At 42.2% G+C, this 18,254-nt stretch overlaps 1 protein-coding gene across 5 annotated transcripts in view; it reads right to left on the bottom strand.

The window, feature by feature from the left end:
- ADGRF5 (adhesion G protein-coupled receptor F5) overlaps positions 1-18,254 on the bottom strand; it is a 98,736-nt gene that overhangs the window by 28,842 nt on the left and 51,640 nt on the right. For all 5 annotated transcript variants that reach the window (XM_019734692.3, XM_019734690.3, XM_074333039.2 and 2 more), the window contains exons 3-8: positions 18,047-18,101; positions 8,140-8,310; positions 4,795-4,971; positions 4,558-4,664; positions 2,929-2,987; positions 1,948-2,090 (exon numbers count right to left, since the gene is read on the bottom strand). In XM_019734692.3, the coding sequence (XP_019590251.2) occupies positions 1,948-2,090; positions 2,929-2,987; positions 4,558-4,664; positions 4,795-4,971; positions 8,140-8,310; positions 18,047-18,101 (712 nt within the window). The remainder of the gene's footprint in view (positions 1-1,947; positions 2,091-2,928; positions 2,988-4,557; positions 4,665-4,794; positions 4,972-8,139; positions 8,311-18,046; positions 18,102-18,254) is intronic.

The raw sequence follows: 18,254 nt of genomic DNA, 5'->3' as shown, positions 1-18,254 counted from the left end.
TGTTTCATAAAGATGGATTTAAAAATAAATTCCTGATACCAACACATTCAGTCAGCATTTTTATTTCTTGTTTTCGTCCTCTCCTTTGCCTCCCAAATATAATTATAACTTGTTTTATGGTGTACAGTCTTGACATGGCTTCTTCTTTATATCCCTAGTTATCAGGGCTCTGTTCAGCTACTCTTCCGATGATTCTCGAGGTTGATTTTTCTATAGTTTAATTATGATTTCAATGTGGTCATGGGAGGCACAGCATTTACCTGTTCTGCCATCTTGAAGCATTTCTGTAAGTATAACTTTTAAAAAACACTCAGTCACTTGATTTTTTTGGATACTTGTATTCTGGGTAAACACCACCAACACTATGGATAGCAGGACGGTGTCCAAGTTGGCCCGTGGAATTGCACAGGATATAAATTCATGTTTATTGGTCTAAAGCTGCACATGTTACAGAATCACATCCTGGTTTTCAAAGGAGCACAGGGACAAATGTAGGTCCTCTGCAGAAAAGGGGGTGGAGCCCCTTTCACAATGACTCCATTGCCCTTTGAAAGAATAGCCATGGATACTAAAGCACTTCTGTGAACTGTGCTATCAGTACCCTTATTTCTGAACTGACTGTCCGCCACCAACCAGTAAAACTCCTGCATCCTTATTCATTTAAATGGCTAACCTTTGTCGGCACAACTGAAAATTTGGGGGAAGAGTACTCGTAATTGAAGCTTACCTATACTAGAAACTTCTGCTTTCCTATGCGCTCAGAAGAGTAAATAAAAAGAATTTGTCAGGGTAAAGCATCTGTTGGTTGGTGGGGTGGAAGGAAGGGTCAGGAAGTGGTGGCATCGCTGAAATTGTTTCTATGCGAGTCCACACTTTTAGGCCATATATACCCTTTCCTTTAATTTTCTGTTTTTTTATCTATGTGGTTGCCGCCTTATTTATCCTCAGTTTTGATTTTGCTATTTTATCTTGTTATGGTGCGATGGTGTAGCACTTTCTTACCATTGGGTATATCTCTTTCAATATTTTGTTTTTCATAAATGATCTGATGTCTAAAAATACCAGCAGAGAATGTAAACAGAAGGAGTAAAAACCCGCTATTGAGGACAGCCTAACTGGCGAGAAGGACACACTTTCTCTCAGTTCGTGCAGTGCCTTCCCACACAGCAGACTACGTTGCTTCCAGAGGAATCACCCTCACTACGGAACCATGGGCCTGAGTTATCTAGAACATCTGCCAGCTAATTCCTGCCCACCAAATCCCTGCCCAGCCAGCTCCTCTTCCTATCCCCCAAGCAATAATAGGTCTGCCCACCTACTAACACAACAAAGCCCAACTCTGTACCCCATTTGTAAAATGGTGGAGAATGTCAAAAATCCCAAGATTCTTACAACTGCTATACATGGCCCAAAGCAGTGGCTCTCAAACTTTCCCATGCTTCAGAGTCACCTGATACACAGATTGTCCCCACTTGATCTGGGGTGGCCCCAAGAATTTGCATTTCTAACAAGTTCCCAGGTGGTGCTTACTGATGCTGTTGGTGGGGGGCCACACTTTGAGAACTACTGTTCTAAAATAACAGTGGCCCCCTATTTAATATCAGTGCGTTTCATGAATATCCTACCCCCCACCACAATGATGGTTTTACTTTTTTGGATGTTTTGGGCCTGTTAATGGAAAATTTCCATAAACCCAGATGGCTCTGTGGCTCCCTTATAAAATCTTTTCCCCTATAAGCCCTGCGCCATTAGTGATATTAGTTGCAGTAGGAGGCTTTGCACCAGCCAAAGACCTAGAGATGACACGTTAACCTCTATGCCAGGACTGGAAACGCTTTCCACAGGGGACATCTAATGCAATTTCCTAGATTAAGCATAATGATAAACACCATTGCCATATCTAAACAGAATCTATGCATTAAACAAATGTAGCAAGGTTCTACTTACTACTAGTAACTGCCTGAAAGGAACTGTCGTCCATTTTGTAGGTCTGATTGAGTTTCTGGGACACGTGCTCATTCGCTTTATGCATTAACTCAGGTGATGGTGTGGTGGTCCTGACTTCATAGCTCACAACCACACTTCCGGGCCTGGATGGAGAACACTCAGTTCAGTAAAGCAGAAAGTGAATATGAAAAGTCTAGATCCTTATGGTTTATTTGCATGAGAACACAAAATGGCAGAAACAGCCTGGGTACTTTTATCTTCAAGGGTTCACTGAAATCAACGTATTTTCAAGCTCTAGGTGAAAGCCCGAGGCAGGGCTTGCACACTCAAATGTCTGCAAACAGGTAACATCAATGAAGGAAATAGCCAGGGAAGAGTGAACTGAATCACATAAGTTGGTCATAGGGTGGCAGCCACAATGCAGAGACTGCTGTCACACAGCCACGTTGGCTCAGAGTTAGACATATGCTAAATGTCAAGTGAAATCAAAATCCTGAATGTTTCTATGAACATTCTTAATTTTTAAGATTGGCAACTAACTTTTTGAAACACTGAACAAACCTGCTCAGATCTACCAGGGTGCCCAACTCCACAGGGAGCAATTCACATTGCAGCGTGCATCTGTCGTCCTGGCTGGCTGGCCAACTTTTATTGAATAAAGCTGTCATCGCATGATATAATTTAACTTTTTATTTCTGACCTCCCTAGACTACAAACTTATCCCAAATCTTGTGTCCAAATTCTTGTGTGCACAGAATGGACATGAGTCTTTCTCTCACCTTCCTTCTAAGTAGATCCATCTGTAAGAAGTGAGCTACAGTTCTCAGTATTTAAGCCCCAGCAACCTGGCATTGTCATCACCGCTACCAAAATGTTCCTGTTGAGTGTCCCAGATGATGCCCTTCTAATGGGCTTTTTCTCCTTCACTAATGTGTTGTCCTCTGCCATTGGAAAGAAAGAACCCAATAATAGCATTCTTACCTGAACCCTGTCACAGTCACCAATTGGAAGCCTGGTAAAATGCTGTAACCTTTCCGGAACTGGAAAATAAAGCAAGACCAGTGTCATGTATCAAGGTCCAGTGAGAGATATGTCAAAGATTTGAAACAAACTAAAAAGTGCATATTCCTTATAACCCTGGGTAAGATTTTCTCCTGTGTATTTTATTAGCGCTGGCATTGGTGGACCTTTGAAGAAGTAATTCCTATCTGCCTATGTCAGTCTGGGTTCTCCAAGAAGCAAACACTAGAATAAATGTGCAAAAAGTGTATTCCAAGAATATGGGGGAGGCAGCAGTAAGGCAGGGCGAAACATCAGATCCTGAGTGAAAGAGAGTGGGAAGAAAGATTGGATGGATTCATCCTAGACTGAACTTGGGAAGGTTCAGTAAAGCTTTCAAAGGAGTCCCATGTCTGCTAGACACAGACCTGCCATGCTCATTCATTAGCAGAGAGCAGCAAGCACTGTCATGGCTTTTGGGGGCAGCAGCTGGGGCCTTTCATCAATTACATTTCCTGTAGTTAGAGATCTATGAGGTGGAGCTCATGACCACAACCTTGCCTGAGTCTCCTTCACTTAACTTAGGGCAACATTGGTTGAGCCAGTGTGGTTTTTGATGATGTTTTTATTCTATTTTTCTGAATACCAACCCTACAGGAGATTTAATTTGATTCAAATCACATTTGTAGGGCAGATGTGATATGCAAAACACTGTGCAAGTAACTGATGGGTGGACTTCTAAGATTAATATGTAACTCTCTCTTTCCTCAAAAGTATGCAATTTAGTGTGGGGGGGGATGGGGAGGGGATGGGGTGTTTCTCATGCTGTGGAGAACTACTACAACCCACATATGCAAATCAGATGCTCAAGAGCATTTCTGTATCAGCTTTTTATCATGGTACCCATGGAAAACGATAACATTTCTGTGGCACATTGGGAGAAGCTCTTGGCCTCCTTCTGGCCTGAGGCAGGGCCTCAGCTGCCCCAAGAGTTAAGGGAAGTCATTATTCCATCCCACCTGTAATAATTTGTGCCACACCAGTCAGGAAGCTCTGTTCCAAATGAGTCACCTCAAGTAAAGCACTTAGGCTTAGATGAATTAATCCAGTGTAAAGCACTTAGAATAGTGTCTGGCACACAGTTAACACTCATAGGATATTCTCGATTTTCACCTGAGTATATTTAAATGTCTTCAATGTGTGGAGTGATTTGGAACCCTCTGTTCCAGGCTTGGGCTGTTCTGCCCAAAAGATGTTGGGGTTTCATCCATGCGGTGTGTGAGGATGAATAGAAATGCACAATCTGGTGCTTCTAGACCAGATTCTTGGGCCTCTGAATAGGTTTCAGTGAGTTGATGCAACTAAATCTTATCTGAATTAATTCTACTCTGGGAAGAAGTTATGCCTGTAGGTCAAGATGATGTCATTCATCCCCCAAACACTGTTTCTTTTGAGCACTTCTTAATTCATTAACCCAGATGTATAGGAACAACTTTGATATCCACATTCATAAATTCTGACAGATCCAAGCAAACTATCCACTGTCAACACAATAGATTCAGTTCAGCCTAAAGCATTAGTTCATTAAAAGGCTCCTGGGACAAAACCTACCGCTGTTTCCAAATCAGTCTTATAGGACCTATAGAGGGCAGAGGAAGAGTTCCTGAGGTCTTCTTGAAAGCCCACATTGAGTCTGACTGACATTCTCAGGGTAACAGCTGAAAAACACAGGGCAGTATTTAATAATCTCATGTTAGCATTTAAGGACACATAGGATGGAGAAACATTTGCTTGAGCTGGTATTAAATAGCCACTCAACAAACAAACATTTAATGAGCAGTTACTTACCTCTCTTGAGCTGGCAATAAGGTCCCTTGGGAGGCAATCCTTTAAGGCAATTACAGTGATGGCCTGCAGGGGAGCTGCCATGCTCTTGACAAGTGAGATTGTGGAGGCACTGTTCCTGAGGCCACCTATAACCTGTCTCACAGGAGCACCAGATTTCATTTCCAGTAGGTCTGCAAACTGTCATTAACCAAGAACAGTGAGGAGAGATAAGGTGGTCACTACCTTTGTATTTATAGGCTACAAGTATGTATAGACTAACACGACACCACATTGCCTTTCTGGGAAGTGCAATAGTACTGCATGAGATTCCCATGATTCCGTATGCATCACCATACTATTAGGCATGGCCATCGAAAAGATGTCTACTCTGACTAACCCAGAGGATGCCTCCAATGATAACATGATAAACAGATTCCTGGACATTCAGTGTATACTAGGTAGGCAGCCAGCAAGATGGCCCCTAACCATCCCTGCCTTTGTGTACTCACACCCTTTTGTAGTTCTCTCTCATAGTGTACTAGGGTAGTGTGACCAACAGAATGTAGCAGAAGTGATGATATATCATTTCTGAGATTCAGTTATAAAAGACACTGTGCCTTTCATCTTGGTGGCTCTCTCCCAATCTCTCTTGGATTACTTGCTCTGGGAGAAGCCAGCTGTTATCAAATGAGGACATGCCATCGTGAGGCCCACAGAGCGAGGAACTGAGGTCTCTAGCCAACAACTAGTGAGGCTTGAGGCCTGCCAACAACCACAGGAGTGAGCTTGGATGTGGATTTTCTACCCCTAGTGGAGCCTTCAGATAAGAATGCCCCGCTGGCTGACAGCTCGACAGCAACCTCATGAGGGACCCTGAGCCAGAGCCACAGCTTAGCTTCTCCAAGATGTCTGGCCCTGAGAAACTCTGTGACATGATAAATTTTATTTGACCGCTAAGTTTTGGGGTAATTTGTTATGCAGCCAATACATAAAAAACATAAAGTACAAGCAACATTGTGCCTTTCACATTTCAAGTCAAATGTGAGAACCCCCACAGACTCTGATCCCAGGGGGACATTGAAAAATGCTTTGAAAATGGAGGGCTTTGAATTTATTTCTAAAACTGGACCAAAGGCATATCACTGGGTGCTGTTTGTTACGCAGATGGGCACCTAGGCAAAGGCTCAACAGAATGACTATTCAAAGGAAAGCCATCAAATAATTTTTCCTGAAACAGGAGGAAAAACCAAGTTCCAGTTAATCCTTGGATGCTGATGCAATCCTGTGCCCAAGAAGTAGGTGGGAATTGAACAGAAGCATAAGGGACAGAGGAAATCATGGCTCCTAGTGAGACTGGTGAACATTGGCAGGGGGTAATGTGAAGGGAGCCAACAAGACCCCCTTTATCAAAATCTCTCTCCTACTGACCTGAAATCCCACTGCTAAAGCATTTTTTTCTTTCTTTCTCTTTCTTTTTTCATTCGTTCATTTTTGAGAGGGATGTGAGGGTAGTATTTGAAGAACTTTTGCCTCCCATGTAAAATACATACATGCTTTAAGAGGATGACAAAAGCAATCATCTCAAGACCACCTACTGAACTCTAGGTATTGTTTGGTGTTTGACACATGTTGTCTGATCCTAAAAATCCTGTTTTGTTTACTATTATTAAAAATGTCTTTCTTGAAAGGATCATAAGGTCAGCTGTTGGAAGAGTGGGTGGGGAAAGCATGGGAAAAGGGGAATGGAGAAAATTTGAGGGTGCTTAGGCATTAGTATCAGAGTCAGTGAATCTAACCTTCCTTACGCACCCATCCCACCCGCTCCTCTCTGAGGTCAACTCTCCCCAGCCCTCCCAGCCAGCCCTGAAGTCCATGAGCCTCAGACTCTCTCACCTGTCAGAAAGGATTCACCCCTCCAACATGTGAGTGACCAGTCTTGCTGGCAGGATAAATTACACTTTCCCAGGGCATTTGCATCTTAAAAGTGCACCTTGTTTATCCACGTTGTAAATTTGTTAACCCAACTTGTAAACTTAGGTTAACAAGTTTCTAAAATGGCCGAAACAGTGGAGACCCTTGAAGCCACGCCTCCAATAGAACAAAATAAATCAAGGAGAGTTTGTTCATATGTCTATATTGAGTGTACGTAACATAAGCTCACCACTGAAGCTCAAATGTTCATACTCACAAGCTGTTTAATGAAAATGAATGACGTCTTTGATACCAATTGGTCTGTTTTCTTTAGTAGATTTGCTTTCTAGTACCCAAGTAGAGACCAAGGGTTTTAAGAAAATGGGGAAGCAAAACAAAATCGACTAGACATCTATCAAATTATTATTTTTTTCCCATAAGTAGGGGACGTAATTTTAGAGGCAGGAGATCTGTGCTGAGTGGGAACTGAGAAGGGAGTTTCCTTTGTTGCTTCAATGTAACTAGTTTCGTGAGATGTTCTCCCGAAGAGTGCTGTGCGCAACTACATTTGAGGAGCATGGAATATGCTTTCAGCTGCTGGATGAGTCACACTGCACATTGGCATCCGATCAGAGAACCACTAACTCAAGGCAATTAGTGCCAATGTAGAATGTGTTGGACAATGGAATACAAAAGGAGCTTTGAAGACAGCTTTCAGGTTCGAGCAGCATATGTTAAGAACTAAAAATTAAGATGCATGGACTGACATTGTGATAGACTATTTTAAATATAAGAATTTGAAAAGACTTTTGAAAAACAGAAATTATATTCTTGCTTCCATTTTAGAATAATGAAGCCCAACATCTGTTAGTGCTTTGCAATTTACAAAACGGTAACCTTTTATAGGACAAGGGGTAAACCCGTCTCACAACTTCTGTGGCATACAGGTGATGGTCCCCTCAGACATATGAGATCTAGCACAACCTAGAAAGGGAGTCAGTGACCAGAAAGTCCAATCCTATAGTATGGGGGGTTCTACTTAATGCCTTCTTCTGATCCAGGCATATTTCTGATTCCTATTTCCTGACTTATGGGGCCAAAAAGAAGGGAACTTGCTACTAATTAATATCCTGAACCAGTCCTTGCTCTGCCCACTAATTGCCCAGGGCAAGAGGACCCAGTAGTTTGTCGTGGCCATCTATTGAGACCACTTAACGACAACCAACAAACAAACCACCAAGTAAACATTTGGTCACCATTTAAAATAAGGAAACTGATTGCAATTTACCAATAGAGATTTTATCAGGAAGGCTATGAAATCATAAAACCACATCAGGCCTGCTGGGTCATTTCCCCTGCCCACTACGTAAGTATACTTTCATTGTAAGGCTCTCAGACAGCCTTTCTCCTGATAGCCCCAATCCTCCATTCTAAAGCAATGGGTCTTTTACTCACCTGTTGTCACTCCTATACTCAAAATGCTGGTAGCTTGATCAGTGTCATTGCCTTGAATTGGAAAACTGAGGCTGTTCAAGTAAGCTTTGAGAGGCTCCAGGAAGGAGGCGTTTTCAAAACTGATCTCAATATCAACAGTGTACTCTTTAGCTGCAGGACCACTCGTGGCAACTGAAATGAAAGCATACAAGAGCTGTGAGAACTTACCATGGGAGGTGGAGAGACAACATGATAACATTTTAACACTTAAGGGCCTCCACGAACATGTGGATGCTGGACACATCAGCCTTTATGCATTTCTAATGAACCTTTTTAGAGGAAAAGAAGCGTTTGCTGACTGGTCACCGCAAGTCTCCCTTCCTGGTTCTCCGTCCCTACAATTTTACTATTTAAAGGAGGAAGGCAACTGATCTGTCTGGTCTCAGAGCAGTGGTCTCTGGCCATTTGAGAGATTCACAGGCTAAGCTTAGGACTTGTCCTTCCTCTCTATTACCACCCCCTCTTGGGTATCCAAGGGTCTGCCGCATGGAGAACGGACTATAAGAGGCAAGAAGGGAAGCAAAGAGACCTAGCAGGAAGGCAATGTCAATAGTCTAGACAATAAGTGCCACACCAGGATGAATCAGTATGTTTCAGACACCATTCAATGCACGTATTTGGAGAGCTGAACTTTGCATAACTGGAAGACTTCTGGGAAAAGTCAACTACCGTGTTTCCCCGAAAATAAGACCTGGCCAGACAATCAGCTCTAATGAGTCTTTTGGAGCAAAAATTAATAGAAGACCCAGTCTTATTTTAGTATAATATAAGACCGGATCATAACATAATGTAATATAATATAATATAATATAGTATAGTATAGTATAGTATAGTATAGTATAGTATAATATAATATAATATAATATAATATAATATAATATAATATAATATAATATAATATAATATAATAATATAATACCAGGTCTTATATTAATTTTTGCTCCAAAAGACGCACTAGAGCTGATTGTCTAGTTAGGTCTTATTTTCGGGGAAACATGGTAGTAAATTCCCTTTGCTCTTAGTCTATGCACACAGTGTGGCTCTTTGATCTTTTTCTGTATCTCTGGTGTCCAGAACATGATTGGTGCTCAACAAAAGTGAAATTGGTAAATTGGAAAGTAAAATAAAAGAGATCTTCAGTTCTTCACAGCTTTCCCAAATTGACTCCAGGTTGGTTGACTGGCTGGCATTCTAGATGCATCTGCTCCCCAATACATGCCCACTGAAGGCAAGGCAGACTATATACAAGTACATATACATATATTTCATATGTATACAAATGTCCTTTCATAGTTTCCTAGATTACATCATGTCTGGTCCACCAGTTGTAAACTTCTCAAGGGCAGGGGCTTTTTCTTTCACTTCTCAAAGCCTCTCTTACTCCGTGGGGCATGGAGCTCACCACATAATAAATGGGGGCCCAACCAAGTTTTGTTAAGCCTATGACTTTCTGAGCTGAGTTACAGATGCACCTCTCTGTCACTGCCAGAATCATTGGCTTATTCTTGGCAGAGACATATAATTGGAGCAAAGCCATGGACTCGGTAAGCCCCTAAAGAACCTTCAAAGAACAGGAAAATTTTTTACATAGATGCATTGAGAAGGCTAATTGTGGCCTATTTCATTTTTTCAGTCAAATAAGGAAAAGATTAGTGAATACCTGCAAAACTATTGCCTTCAATTTTAAGTAAAACCTGGATCGATGATGCGTACGTTACCATAAAATTAAAATTCTATGTCTCATATTGTCTAAAAGGGCAAAGAATGTCTCCTATTATATTGCAAAATTTGTCTTAAATGTTACAATGATTAATTATGTGAAACACTAAAATAGAATGTTTACTATGGGAAACTCCAATTGATAAATGTTTATAGTAGAAAGCTATAATGTTTGTTCACTTAGAGTTGCAAACTATAGTATTTGTCTTACGAGGTTGGTTTTACTCATCAAGCTTGTTGAGAATTATTTCATTTTAACATCATTCAACCTGATGTAATTAACTAAAAAAGTCTGTGTATATTTTCTTAAAATTAGGAATGCACCTGAAGGTGTATTTTCTCCTCATAAAAAATGCATTTACTGTAGAACAAAGTGACTTTCAAAACTCAATGTGGAATCTCGGTCTGTCACGACATTAGGGCATTGCCTCAAATTTCCTGTTGTTTGTTTTGTTTTGGTTTTGGTGTTTTCTGATTCTCAAACGGTTTTGTGATGAAAACAAGCTTCCTGCACAAAGAACTGCGTATCTTAATTTGTGTGATCCGGAATCTGGACACAGACTATTGCCCACTGGGAACATCTGCCAGGAGGGCGGCTGCGTATTTACAAGGTCTGTCTTAGAACACAGTCCTTTTCCTGAAAAGTAATGTTTATATTCTCCGGAGGATTCCGAGCTCCAGGATCCTCTTTGCTGTGGTCCATCCGTATCCACTCCCCCTATGAATGTAAACAGGATTTCCTGGACGGGAGCTGCTTTTGAGATGAGTGAGGTCAATAACAGTCCCATATCACCCACCGCATCATTCGTATTGTTGCATCGCAGAGTCTGATCCTAGGACAACATCAGTGCCTGCCTGAGGGTCGTGCCCATCAACCATCGCTGAGCACACCTCGCAGTGCTCTTGACACACATAATTGTAGGACAAGCATGAGCGTCAAAAGCACATGGTGATTCATTGATGTCATCGTTCCCCTCTAAAACCAAGGCAGTTCATTCTTCCCTGAGATCTTCCAAGGAGCTGAGCCAAAAGTTTATAATACAAGAGGAGAGTTCCTGTGACTAGAGCGAGTTCCTGTCTATGGGATTTGCACAACTCTTAGATAAAGCAGCAGCCTCTTTCCCTTGTCCACTTTTTATGTTCTTTAATAACTTCTAAGAGTTACAGAACCACCCTCAGTCTGAGTATCAGATCTCCCTAGAGAATGATAAAACAGGGAACCTCTAATAGACAGGGAAATTTCTCCTTGAAAATGGTCAGTTCTTGCAAAGAGGCTCAAAAATACCACAGTAACTCAGAAAGCTATAGTTTTGCCCTTGGAAATCATCTATTCCAAGGTGCCCACCCTTGACAGATGATTATATACATGTAAGGAATTCTACATACATGGATATTTTGGAGCTTCAACCCACATGAGCCAAAGTAGGATCTTTATGTGTTATCCCCAGAAATCTGTATTTTTTTCAATTGCCACTGGTGCTACTAGTGATCAAGCAGGTTTGGGAATTAATGTCCTAATCCAAATGAGGAAACTGAGAAGGTAATCTCGGGGAGCCAATATTAGCACATAACCTTATTCTTGGGTTTAGCTTTGCTTTTCGTTTTCAAACACCATCTGCTAGTGCTTCCATGGGGGCAAACAATCAGGCAGTTTCCAAGTGGATTTGCTTACTCTTATTTTTCCTCTTTTGCTTTGACGGAGCTGATACTGCTCACCTTTTTCTGCAGTGATACCAGATGGATCCAATGTGATCATGATAAAAATAATAATCATAGCAGCTGCCATTTATCCTGGTAATTTCCAGGGCCATGAGGACAGTGTGCATACCCCCATTTTGCAGGTAAAAAAACTGAGGTCTAATAGTTGAAGCCACATGGATAGCAAATGTTAGAGCTGGGATTTGAAACCCCATTTTTCTAACTCCAAAGTCCATTTTCTTTTAACCATAACCTGCCACAACTCAAATGGAAGAAGATTTTTTTAAAAAGTGAACATTTTGTAAACCCCTAAAGTATCATAAAACTATGAGGTGTTATTATTAAATGGGTTTTTAGAACTCAGCGTGCAATACCCAAAGTAAATTTTAAAACAAAATCAAATTTAAAGACAAAACTATTCATAACACGTGGAAGAATTCTCTAAACCTTTGTTCACTTTGATTCAACATAATAAATGCTTTAGCAATCTACAGTGAGGAAAAACATATTGCGACCCATTGGATTTTGGCACGAACCTTGCAAAGTTTATTCCTTGATTTGTTGACTTATAAGTGACTTCACAATGTGTATTGAGTGCCTACGGGCCAGGCACTGTGCCAGGTGCTGGGGACACAGGGCACATTCTGCTCACAGCCCTTAGACAGGCCTACAGTTTGGGATAGAAATGCCAAAGCCTGTCCCCCTCCTCTCTTCCAAACCTGAGGACTTCAGAACTCGGGAAAGTGATGCTTCTTGCCTGCCCCAGGCTCCCAGGGACCTAGGAGAAACAGAGGATGGTTCCCCCACCTCTCTACGAGTGTGCCTTTTACAGCCTCTTCCATGCTCTGTTGCCTTTGGACAATCTGAGTCCAGACAGTTTAATATGTTTTCTTTTTCTTGGGCTCCTTTGCCCAGGTGTTGTTTGTTTGAATTTTTCTGACTCACCGATGCCCCTAGTGAAAGGTAGCACATTCCAGCTGTCATCAGTGTCACAGAAGGAGGCCTATCTGCAGGCCAGGCCCGGAGGCACACACCAACCAGCCAGGATTTCCCCTCTTCTTTCCCACCAATTACTGCCAGCCACACAGCACTTATCTTAAAGAGACATGTCTGGAAAGTTGGCCACAAACTGCGACAAGAAGTTCTGCCTTAATCATAACTCTTAAAGCAAACAACACTATTGTTGCCTGGCAACTCTAATAAGAATTATGGACTCTCAAAAGTTGGAACCTAGGAAGAAACATACATTGATCTCCCACCTGCAAAAGAATGAAGCCTGCTGACTTCACCCAGGAGAAACAAGGTGGGGTGTAGTTTCCTCTTGACTAAAGGGGGCAATACTTCTTTATCACCGGATTTGGCTCTCTTGTTTCTCCCCCCGTTAGTTCTGTAGCAGGTATCAAGAGATGCCTGTTCTTTCCGCTTGTTTCTTGACACGTTCTAGTAGGTAGCAATTTGCCAGCATCATCTGTATCCTATTAGGCAATGGGCAGCAGATCGTCACAGGATCCTGTTCTCTGTTTAGGTTTTAGCAAGGCTTGTTCGCACAGGGGTAAACCACCAGAACCCCCAGCTGTGTCTTACCTGGCGGGTATGGATGGAGGAGAAGGGGCAGCCCTGTGTCATAAAACACTGGGATGTGAAGTCTAGGGGAAAGAATCAATTCTATAAGCTCATCATATACCCAAATCATCAAAGCCAGCCCCACATAAGTTCTTTCCCAGTAAGATGAAGGTAGTGGTGCCACTGCCCCTCGCTCTACCAAGCTGCTCCAAGAACCATGTGGAACCTCACAGGCTAGAAGCAGATATTGAAAACTATGGCCTTTGAGCCAGAGAGAGTGGGGTGGAATGCCTTCTTACCCGAGCAGGCCATTCACCTTTGTGAGCCACACTTCACTCATCTTTAAATTAGGGTAATATTTTCTTTGCAGAATTGTTGTGAAGGGGTTGGGATACTACATGAAGACCCCTAGCAAATTGTCTGGCATATAATAGCCATTCTGAAACAGCAGGTAGAAATAATAATCCTGATGATAAAAAAAAATGGAATGATTATATCCTAGGCAGATGTCTGCTGGTAGGTCAAGAAAAACTAATGCTCTTCCAGTCAGCTCTCACCTTTGAGATAGTTAACAAACAAACAACACTAATCAGAAAATTAAGTCACTCTCAGCATTCAAGGTCAACCCTAAAACCAAACAGCAGGCCAAGAGCGCCCAGCCTTCTCATCTTTCTCTGCCACCACTAACTGCCTCCTCAGACCACTAAAGGCCACACATTGTCACAAGAAAGATGAAAGCCATGAACACCCCCAAATCTGTTCCTCAACCTGGAAAATGCACAGCATTTCCTGGACCCGGATCGCAAAGCACCAGCCCACCTGGGCTACCAGGTCTGCAAATACATTCGGGATTTCTGCACTGGCAGCCAGCAACCCGACCTAGTAGAATCCTTGTTTTCACTAACCCGATGTGAAAAAGGTAAGCGTGCAGGGTTAGGATGTCCTCGATCCCCTTTTCTTGGCATTTTGTCTCCTACTAACCATTACTTTGGAAGCCAAAGAAAAACCCCTGGGGACTCTTCAGCCAGCGTGGAAGACTCATTAGAAACCTGGCATAGAGAATTTTACAAAGTGACATAGAGGTCACATTTGTGTGACTCTAACCAATAACTTTGACTTTCAGTCCCCTGTGAAGGATAATACCCTTAAGATGAAACTTTAAGTGTAGTGGCAAACCTCCAAAATAGGATTTTCATTCCAACTCCAGTTTCCACCTCTGGCCTCCACATCCCCCAGTCACCCAGGGTTGTGCACTCGTGGAGTGTCACGTGGTCATCGCACCCCTTCACCCCCACATCAGATTTGTCTCCAGGTCCTTTTGATCCACTTCTCCAAACGCCGTCCACAAGCATTCCCTTTGCTCCTCTTCTATATCACTCCAGGGACTCATGCCAATGGTGGTCCACACACCTGAGCTTCCTCGCGAGTCTCCCAGGCACTGACGTCCTCGTCCAGTTCACTCAGCCATAACCATCCGGCTAACTTTCACTTCAGACGGTTTCCATCCGTCTCTTCTCTGTGCCAGCCTCTCAGCTGGGCTAGAATCCACTTTCTGGTGTAACCAGGACACAATTCTGGATGCTTCGATCCATGCTTATTTCTCTCTGCTCCCCAAAACTCACTCAGCTCTAACACATTTATTCTTGTCTCTGGCCTCTGGGGTTTTTGTGCAAACTTCACTTCCCATAGTTTTGAAATAGTTTTCCTAAAATGCTAAGTCATATAATGGCATCCATCTTCCTGCCTTCAGTAGTTATGTGGGAACTTCTCTGTACCAGGGATATTGAGGCTTTGTCACATACAGTATGATTTTTATAAATAAATCAATGGACTTTGTTTTTAATAATAAAAAAAAACTTTAAAGTAGACAAAAAATAACCTCTCAGATAGATAATGCCATTAACTTTTTTCAAAGGATATGTACACAATAGAATTTAATGCTTTCAATAACACTGAGGAAATGACATGTGTGAGTGTGTGTATGTGTGTGTGTGTGTGTGTGTGTGAGATATATGTGATACATATAGAAAGGGTGTCAAAAAATGTATACACATTTTAAGAAAGGAAAAAACTATATTAAAATTAAACTGATGGTAACCACTGTGAGCATCTCATGTAATTGCAGACATCAAATGTAACCTGTATTCATCTTTTATATATTGAGTAGTACAATTTTAATAGTTTTTTCCTTTCTTAAAATGTGTATACATTTTTTTGGCACCCTGTGTATGTGCTGTGTATGTAATATATATGCTATAGATACATATTTGTATATTTGTATGTATATATATATATTTGTGTTTGTGTGTGTGATATGTATGTGATATATATATATATATATATATATATATGATATATATAGAGAGAGATATGCATATACATATACTATATATATCTCAAAGGCTCAATGAAGCTACATAATTGACCACAGTGATTCAGAAGGAGTCCACAGTGTCCTGAGAATAAATGTGAATATTGATCCTACCTTTAAAGACAGTTCTATCTCAAATCCTAAAGACTTGGTCCAGTGCCTCAACAGGAAATTCTTTTTTGAGAGTTCTCTTTCTCTTGGAACCATTATTTGTCCCTTTCTGGAACTAAGGCTCCAGAATGAGAGAGGTATGTATACAGAAAAGGGAATGCAACTCTGACAATTGGAGCCCAATCCTGTCACCTCAGTTACTTAACACACCAAGCAGAACACAGACACCTCTGTGCGGTCTCTGCTGAATGTAACCCTCCTACTGCTTTCTTTCCTAGTTTTCCTGGAAAGTGACTCTTCATTACACCGTACATTTTGGGTGTCTGCTGTCTAGCGCCCAGGCCTTTCCACGGCCATGTCTCACTTCAGTGATTTTGTAAAAGTACCCAGGCCAATCCATCTTCTGCAGATGGTGAGTTGAGGCCCAAGAGGCCAGAGGACCACATGTCATAAATGGAAAACATGTTTTCATGGTGATTTATCATTGTCTTGATTGTTTTTAATGAAAGCACGTCTGGAAAATTTTTGGAATGTCCAATCCTTAGATGTAGAAGTGGTTTCCTCTCACGCTGTTGCCGTGGGTCATAAAGGGCCTGGCTCAGAAGTGCAGGAAGACGTTACTTTTATCGCTGTACCGTCACCAACTGCCCCTGAGGAAGCTGACAGCCTGGGCCCCAAAAGAAGCTGACAGAAACCTGGAGCTAGAATTTACCAGCAAAGTGTTTGACTTTAAAAAGAAAAGTCTTTCAAAATACTGAATGCGGATACCTTTGGCCCTGTTCCTGTCAGGGAGTGCAGGAGGGCTCAAAGAATGAGGTAGATGTAATGATGCTTGTGTTAAAACCCAGGCAGTTTAGTCTGTACTGCAGACCATTGAAGGAAGGAAGAAAGAAAAAGGGAGTGAAGCTCCCATAGGGGTATAAAACAGGCTAACGTAGAAGCAGAAAGAGAAGAGAAAGGAAGAGAAAGGAAAAGAAAGAAGGAAAGAGAAAATTATCAGCGACATGACCTTCCAATGAGCGTTTTGGGAGCTTAATGAAATGGGGTCAGAATCTCATTTCCCAGCCATTGGGTCCAGTTGCCATGCTGGGAGGGGCTCTCACAGATACCTCGACCCTGACCTCAGGGCGAGCCTGCTGTCTTTGGCCCAGCATCTCCTTTAGACCACAGGACTGAACAGACCAAGTCACAGCATGCCTGGAAAATGATTCCATCACAGTGCTGTAGTTAAGAAGTTTTACTTGCTACACAGCTGATACAGCCACTTGGCCAGCAGACTCTTAACAATGAGAACGGATCCTCTGAACTCACAAAGGGGCAGCTATGACAGAGACATGCACTTTTCATTTGTTCACTCATTTATTCAGAAACTGGGCTAGAAGCCAGGCTAGAAAGAGGAAGAGAGTTCAAGGGAGCTCTTGTCTACAAGGTATGACAAACAGGAAGCAAAATAATTACAATGCATTGGGACAAATGTTGTGCTATGGGAATGTATCAAGGGCAAAGGGAAATTAGAAAAGCAGCCCCTCCCTGTCAGGGGATTTGATGGAAGGCCGTACATGCCAGGAGCCCATGTGAACTGAGATTTGAGTTGGAGTCCCCCAGACAAAGAGGGATGGTGGTATTGACTGTGTGAATGGAATAGGAGAACATGTGGGAAAAGCAGGCAGGGTCCGGTACGACTCGAGCAGGTGATTAGATTTGATCTCCAAGGCAATTGGGAGCCCATGAAGAACTTAATGCAGGGAAATAACAGAATCAGATTGATGTTTCCGAAAGGTTACTATGAGGGAATTAGGAGGATCTGGTCCTGGGAACAAGCCAGCTTACAGACAGACCCTGACACCTGCCCAGAGGCCTGCACATAGGAAGGACACGGAGCAGCTTTGCAAGAGTGAGTGTTCACAGCTCTCAGCTGCCCTCAGCTCTTCAAAGGGTGGAACCTATGTTTTCCAGACCATTTTTTGGAATTCAATGGGAAAATTAGAGTGGGAGACAGACAGAGGTAAAGGGCTTGGGTCTAGTGGTTAAGGTGCTCTACAAAATAAAATGATGAGTGAAAACAGAAGGAGTTAAAAAAAAAAAAAAAGGCCAAAGGAAAGGCTGCTGTAGAGAAGCAGGCGTTTTGGTGGTGGTGGAGGGCAACTGAGGAGAAAGGCACAGGCAAATAACCAGGACATAAGGAGCAGTGATGGGAGAGGCAAGGGGAATTGGGATGTGTTGCTAAGATGGTTTCACGCCATTTGATAGAGTAGAGAATGCAGTTCCTTTTTAGTTACTTCTAGAAATTGAAACCGGATGTGCTTGGAGATTGAATTATGTGGATCGCAGTGTTTTGAAAAGTTGCAGCAAATGTCATCTGATCGGATTTACTAGAAGTGATTGCCAAGCAAAGAGTTTACATACCTGCTCGTTTTTGCCTTAGTGGCTCTTCCCCCGCTAGTTCATGTTCATGGAGAATCTGAAAGAACATTTTAGAAAAGTATCAGTTAGTGTTAGAGATGCCTTTTCGCTACAGCTTTCTGCTCACATGCCCCAAAATGTTAGCGCTCAGTTTAGCGTTGCAGGTTCTGTGTTAGCACCTTGTGCCTCGTAGATGTCAGGCAATCAGCAA

Source organism: Rhinolophus sinicus, chromosome 2 (genome assembly GCF_057876585.1).
Source record: "Rhinolophus sinicus isolate RSI-liver-muscle chromosome 2, RSI-T2T, whole genome shotgun sequence".
NCBI classification, from domain to species: domain Eukaryota; kingdom Metazoa; phylum Chordata; class Mammalia; order Chiroptera; family Rhinolophidae; genus Rhinolophus; species Rhinolophus sinicus.
Note: the sequence above shows the minus strand (reverse complement) of the source record. Positions and strands in the feature narration are given on the sequence as shown.